At 35.8% G+C, this 7,471-nt stretch overlaps 1 protein-coding gene across 1 annotated transcript; it reads left to right on the plus strand.

Annotated features, from left to right (window-relative positions):
- The first annotated feature begins 230 nt into the window (after positions 1–230).
- On the plus strand, positions 231–6,212 carry LOC127721474 (UPF0184 protein-like). The gene is made up of 2 exons (XM_052228221.1): positions 231–415; positions 5,535–6,212. The coding sequence occupies exons 1-2, from the start codon at positions 274–276 to the stop codon at positions 5,729–5,731; spliced, it is 339 nt and encodes a 112-aa protein (XP_052084181.1). The 5' UTR covers positions 231–273; the 3' UTR covers positions 5,732–6,212.
- Positions 6,213–7,471: the final 1,259 nt, after the last annotated feature.

Raw genomic sequence — 7,471 nt, forward strand, 5'->3', positions numbered from 1 at the left:
TTGTATTATTCATGTTATTTGAACTCTATGACCTGGGTCGTTATATTTGTTTCTTTCTTAAATGACACTCACACGAAGTATAATACTATAAATGATCACTGAATAGCGGTTTAGCTGAATGGAAATGCGTACATCTGAGACACGATTTGCGTAAAATAATTTGTAACGCATTCTGATCCGATTCAACGCTGTTACTGGGTCCTGGTTAAGGGACGAAGGGAGATCATAATAGCACAATTATACCAGTTTTCTTAACTATCACATGACGTCAAAATGGCTGAAGGAGATTTAGGGAAATCTGAATCTGATCAAAATGACAAACATGACGATACAAACGATCCTATAGCAGAATTAGAAGAAATGAGCTTAAACCCTCATGCAGACATTGAATGTTTAGTAGAAGATGCAACAAATGGTATATTTTTGAATTAGAAACTGAGATTACTATAGGATATGCTATACACCTTATCGCTAATCCCGCTTGACCCGAGAATCAGTCCCGCTCGAACTTTTGACGTCATACAACAATCACTTTTCCATTGTGGCGTCAGATATTTTCTATTATGACGTCAAAATTTTACGGGAACTTGTGTGATGTCCAGTAATGGCGGACAAATAGCGATAAGGTATACACCTAATCGCTATTTATTCCATTCCGGATAAGTTCTAAAATAACACAACTTTTTCATCCAGTTGACACTATCTGGGACCCTGTTTAAACAATGCACCGTGCATGATACTTTTTAATGAGACCTGTTTAAAACATCGTAAATACTTCAAACACAATATTTTTTTTACTATAATTTGAGTTTGGAATAAGTGGATCATAATCTATCAAAGTTTCCTATTGATCGCTTTCTAAATTTTTCCCTCCCTCAGCTCGTTACTGATGACCTTTGTTTGCGGCCTGTTGACCCAAACAGGAAGTTGTCTAAATGACTGTTTTTTCCGGATTGGACTAAATAGCGATAAGGTGTATTTTGCCGGGTTCTTTGAAAAGAGTGAATTCTAATCTCGAGGGGGGCCACTTCCTATATACAAGGTGATAGGACGTGCTGCTGGAATAGGTCTTATTTCCGAGCTTGAAAATATGCAAATACTCAAAAAGGTGGGGAAAACTATCAGAAATATATGATAAGGTCAATAAAGTTTCCATTACTTGTGATATGAAAAGCTCTGTCTTTTTTTTCACATCCCAAAGTCTCGCTGTAAGTAACCATTACATGAGGAATCTTAGCCTCAAATATTCCACTTTCGAACATACTACACGAAACCCAACTAATATGGGAAAAGGGTACATTTTTACCTACGAAATATATGAAAAGGGCATACAGTTTTAAGATTAAATTATATGAAAAGGGTGGGATAACAGAACCCCAGCGGCACCCCCTATCAATTAAGTATTGGAGTATTACTCATACAGCAGTGTTCCCGCCTGCCCTTTCTTTCAGTTTCAGCACTCCATCATAATATTGATGACTATGTGCCGAACATGCGTGGGTAAAATTTACAAATATATATTTACATAAAAAAATAAATAAAGAAATAATAACCTGTTTTTAGCTCACCTGGCCCGAATGGCCAAGTGAGCTTTTCTCATCACTTGGCGTCCGTTGTCTGGCGTCGTCCAGCGTCGTCGGCGTTAACTTTATACATTTTGAACTTCTTCTAGAGAACCACTGAATGGAATGAAACCAAACATGGCATGAATGTTCCTTATGAGGTGCTGACCAAGTGTTGTTACTTTGTAGCGGATCCATCATCCAAGATGGCCGCCAGCGGGGGACTTAGTTTAACATAGGACCCTATGGGAAATACATACAAATGTCTTCTTTTAGAGAACCACTGAATGGAATGAAACCAAACATGGCATGAATGTTTCTTATGAGGTGCTGACCGAGTGTTGTTATTTGAAGCCGATCCATAATCTAAGATGGCCGCCAGCGGGGGACTTAGTTTAACATAGGACCCTATGGGAAATACATACAAATGTCTTCTTTTAGAGAACCACTGAATGGAATGAAACCAAACATGGTATGAATGTTCCTTATGAGGTGCTGACCGAGTGTTGTTACTTTGAAGCCGATCCATAATCCAAGATGGCCGCCAGCGGGGGACTTAGTTTAACATGGGACCCTATGGGAAATACATACAAATGTCTTCTTTTAGAGAACCACTGAATGGAATGAAACCAAACATGGTATGAATGTTCCTTATGAGGTCCTGACCGAGTGTTGTTTCTTTGAAGCCAATCCATAATCCAAGATGGCCGCCAGCGGGGGACTTAGTTTAACATGGGACCCAATGGGAAATACATACAAATGTCTTCTTTTAGAGAACCACTGAATGGAATGAAACCAAACATGGCATGAATGTTCCTTATGAGTTGCTGACCGAGTGTTGTTACTATGAAGCTGATCCATAATCCAAGATGGCCGCCAGCAGGGGACTTAGTTTAACATGGGACCCTATGGGAAATACATACAAATGTCTTCTTTTAGAGAACCACTGAATGGAATGAAACCAAACATGGCATGAATGTTTCTTATGAGGTGCTGACCGAGTGTTGTTACTTTGAAGCCGATCCATAATCCAAGATGGCCGCCTGCAGGGGACTTAGTTTAACATAGGACCCTATGGGAAATACATACAAATGTCTTCTTTTAGAGAACCACTGAATGCAATGAAACCAAACATGGCATGAATGTTCCTTATGAGGTGCTGACCAAGTGTTGTTACTATGAAGCCGATCAATAATCCAAGATGGCCGCCAGCGGAGGACTTAGTTTAACATAGGACCCTATGAGAAATACATACAAATGTTTTCTTTTAGAGAACCATTGAATGGAATGAAACCAAACATGGCATGCATGTTCCTTTTGAGGTGCTGACCAAGTGTTGTTACCTTTGAAGCTGATCCTTCATCCATGATGGCTGACAGATGGGGACAATGTTTAACAAAGGACCCTATGGACAATACATACAAATGTCTTCTTTTAGAGAACCACATACTGAATGGATTGAAACCAAACATGGCATGAATGTTCCTTATGAGGTGCTGACTAAGTTTTGTTACTTTGAAGCTGATCCTTCATCCATGATGGTCGCCAATGGGGGGACTTCCTTTAACATAAGACCCTATGGGAAATACATACAAATGCTTCTTCTAGAGGTGCACTGAATGGAATGAAACCAAAACATGGCATAAATGTTTCTTATAAGGTGCTGATTAAGTGTTGGTTGAGAACAGATGTAGGAATCTGTTCTCTGAAGGCTTCAACTGTGGTGCATTGGACAGCAGTAACTGGTAAAAGGTTCCATTGGATGATTGTCCTTGGATAGAATGAAAGTTTATACATGTGTTTGAGTCTTTTTTTGCCTATACGTGCCTGAATGAGTGACTGTGAGTGTATTGTCTTGTTCGACTGTCTGATGGTTCATTAACAAGTTCATCGGGTATATTGCTACTTGGTGGTGTATAATTTTGATGAAAAATATAAGTCTTGTTCTTATTCATCAAGTTCAAGTGTTGGCCAGTTGAGATGGTTAAGCATGTTTGTCACAGATTTGGTGTTATGGTAGCGATTGCATGTATACCTGGCTGCACGTCTTTAGACCATTTCTATTTGTGATTTTTGTGATTTTGTATGTGGGTCCTTAGATGCAGCTACCATACTCTAGCTTTGGTCTCACAAGTGAGATGTACATGTAGGCCTTTTCTTTAACTGACTGTGAGCTGACTTTAATGTTTCTTTTGATAAAATTAAGTTGTTTAGTTGCATTTGCTGTGATGTTATTTATGTGTTTTGTTAAACTTTAAATCAGTTTGTATTGTAAAGCCAAGATATTTAGTAGATGTTTCTTGTTGCAAAGTGTGCCCATGTAAGATGTAATCATATGGGAGAGGGGTTTTCTTTGTTGTTAATTGGAGGACTGAACACTTATCCGGATGAGGACATGAGCCAGTCCTCTTCCCACTTTGCTGCTGCTGTTCGGTCTTCTTGTAATTTTTCTGAGTCATGTTTATTTTTTATGGATTTGTAAATAATGCTGTCATCTGCGAAAAGTCTAAGAGTGCCATGTTTAATATATTCATTCAGATCGTTTATGTACACCTGGAATAGGATAGGACCTAGTTCCGTCCCTTGCAGTACTCTTGATGTGACATGTATTTGTTCAGATTTGGTGCCTTCCAGTAATACCGTTTGTGTGGGAAATGAGAGAAAGTCTTCTATCCAATTCAATGTTTTGTTGTCTACACCATAGTGTTTAAGTTTATAAAGTAGTCTTTTGTGAGGGACTTTGTCAAATGCTTTGGCCCTAAATAGAAGGGTGGTCCGCCCTTGGTGCCCTTACCCCCACCCTTCTGCCCTCAAAAGCTAAAAAAAGTGCACCCCTCTGCCTTTTCAAAAATAAAATTTCAAAATTTCATGCCTATCAGCATTTCTTCCGGTAAAATTGTTACCTGATTGTGTAACACTCTAATTAACTGACAATGGGATAAAGTTAAATACCTTGCCTTAGGCAGTTTTATCACCTCTGTTAATGATTGTTTACTGCTAATTAGGGGATTTAAGATAATTAAACAAATCCTAGATATTTAATACAGAATGAAAATGTCCACATGTTATCCATTTGTTTATGTACAGGATGTACACCTGAAAAACCTCAGACAACTAGCACCCTTCTGCCCTGAGATTCAAGCTGGAACACTGATACAGTAACATTATTTGAGTTACATGTACATATTATCGTTTACAAAAATTTATGAGTCCAAGTAAAAATAAGAATTTGTAAGAAGAAATTAAAAATATTTAGCATCCATTTGTAGCAATGAAATCATATCAAAACATGTAGTTGAAATAACTTCTAAAATCAGTCACAGTCTAATGCAACATGCATGCATAAGAATGAGATCTCTTGATGATTTCACAAAAACATTGTAATTTAACTGTATGTTGTAAAAAAATAAAGTTAAATATCATATTGCATATAAATTTGATAAAACATTAAACAAGCTAACAAAATCAATCCCATAGCTTCAAAATCAAAAATTAAAATAAATTTGCAGAAACATATATATTGTTCCCAGAAATTTGCATTTAAAATAATAGTCAGATCTGTAAATCCATATTTGTAAACAAAATCGTTTTTTTTACTAGCAAAATTGGCTTTTCCTTACCTAGAGCCGACACAATACTTAATAGCCACTACTGCCTTATAGTAAATTATACTGACCACTAGACTTTAGAAAATGTTGTTTTCTGAATTTGATTTCTTCCAGCCATGCATAATTCATCCTACAATCTAGTACAGATCTCTTCTCAAACTTGCTTGTACAACATGTACAATAATTTGGTTAGTCAAATAAGAAAAAATCACCTAGTTTTACTTGTGTGTCCTCCAATATGGGAACCAAGGGAAATACAAATGTGACTAAAACTATTAAAATTACATCATATTGAAAACTATATAATGATTTAAAATTCAATATTCTTTACCTCTTTATGACTATTTCTAAACTATATTTTCAGAATATGAACATCTAAACAACACACTGGATGAACTTGACTCATGGATGACCAATATAGAAAGTAAAAATGATTCACTGTACTCTCAACTACAAGAATTGCTGCAATCTAGCAGAGAAACACGATTAGAATTACAACAATTAAATGGATCTCAGGAAAAGAATTTAGATTCCAATGCTGAGGACAAGGCTAAATCTTGATAAATCATCAACCATAGAATTTAAACTTTATACAGCACCTCTGCTAGAATTAGTTATTGTCAGTAGTTATTGATATTCAGAATGTATTATTCAGGGGAAGGGGAAAAAAACTGATGGTGGGTTATTCCTAAGAATATTATCTAACTTGCAGTCTGATTTGAGATCACAGTAATTTAAAAACAAAAACAAATGTATGAAATATACAATTATTTGGAATTAATTTCATATAGGTAAAAAATAAAACAGCTGAAAAATCAGATGAGAAGTTAAAAAAAAATCATTCCAATTTACTGCAATGTTAATTGTGCAAAAATGTGCAAAAGACATACGTGACCAAGTCTGTTATGTGTACTTTTATTTGTGTACTTTTATTTTTGACTATTATTTTGTTTGCACAAGAGCAGTGTAATTTTTTAGTTATTCAAATTTACTATAGTTTTGTAATTTAAATGTTGAAGTTTCTTTAAAAACTAAAACCATATATGTGTCTTTTATCATTTCACAGAGCCCAAAACCAATATGAATAGATGGACTCCCAGATACATATAAGTTAAATTTTAATGAGTAACAACCAAACAACCTAAATTTATCAACTATAGAAATGTAGATGTCACCATTAATAATACATGTAATAGGTCTTTAAGAATAACCCATTGTCTACAACATAATTTTGCATATTCAAAATTATCATTAGTTGAGATAAGTTGTGAATGAAATTAAGAGACAATTAAAGATCTAAAATCGAACACCAAGTTATAAGTGGAAAAAATTACCATAGGGAGACAGTGAAACCATTAATAAAATATCAGTCAGGCCTTGGACAGGCAACCTTTGTGAATATGTGAACCTTTGTGAATACCCCCTCCCTCCCCTCTAAACAAAAAACACACAAGAAAAAACAAAACACATCTACAACTTTTCACTATATTTGTTGTTCGGGAACGATCATTGAACTTCAAGGAGGGGTTATGGTTTTTTCCTAAAAAAATATTATGATCCCCAATTTGATGAAAAAAATATTGTGGTCAAGCAGAGGACAAAAAAAAATATTCTGAATCCAGATTTTTCCCATACCTTATAGTGCTAAAATATGAAAAAAATAATTTGATTGATAGCGTTGAAAAACTAAAAAAAATGTTCGCGCTTTGAGTCAGACAAAAAACCATAACCCCCTTGAAGTTAAATGGTTGCTCCCTTAGTCCCCAAGGTTATCACCATCCCCAGTAGCTAGGACTTCTGCACTGGCATTAAAAACAGGCATTGCTTAAGTGAAAGCTGTTATAAAATTTTGCATATCTCTGATTCCTTGTCAGAATTTGGCTTTACCAACTTATAGTTTTATCTGCTCTTCAATGTTTGAATAAAGTTTTGGATTTTCAAATATTTTGGACTCCGGCATCACTGAAGAGACATTGGTTGTCAAAATGCTCAGCTGGTGCAGTAAATGAGAAAAACCCACACCGTATATTCGGCTATAAAAGGCCCCGACATGAAAAATATGAAACAATTCAACAGAAAAAAACCAATGGCCTAATTTATAACAAAAACAATTTACAAAAAACAAATATGACAGACATGAACCAACGACAACCACTGAATTACAGGCTCCTGATTTGGGACAGGCACATAAAGAATGTGGCGGGGTTAAACATGTTTGTGAGCGCTCAACCCCTCCTCCCCCTAACCTGGGACAGTGGTGTAACAGCACAACATAAGAACAAAATATAAAAATCAGTTGAA

This window comes from Mytilus californianus, unplaced genomic scaffold (assembly GCF_021869535.1).
Source record: "Mytilus californianus isolate M0D057914Y unplaced genomic scaffold, xbMytCali1.0.p SCAF_1, whole genome shotgun sequence".
Lineage (NCBI taxonomy): Eukaryota > Metazoa > Mollusca > Bivalvia > Mytilida > Mytilidae > Mytilus > Mytilus californianus.

Excerpts from the sequence above, each read along its gene's own strand:
- LOC127721474 (XM_052228221.1), top strand. The coding sequence starts at position 274 with ATGGCTGAAGGAGATTTAGGGAAATCTGAATCTGATCAAAATGACAAA. Across the intron at positions 416-5,534 it reads AGTAGAAGATGCAACAAATG|AATATGAACATCTAAACAAC; the intron begins GTATATTTTTGA and ends CTATATTTTCAG.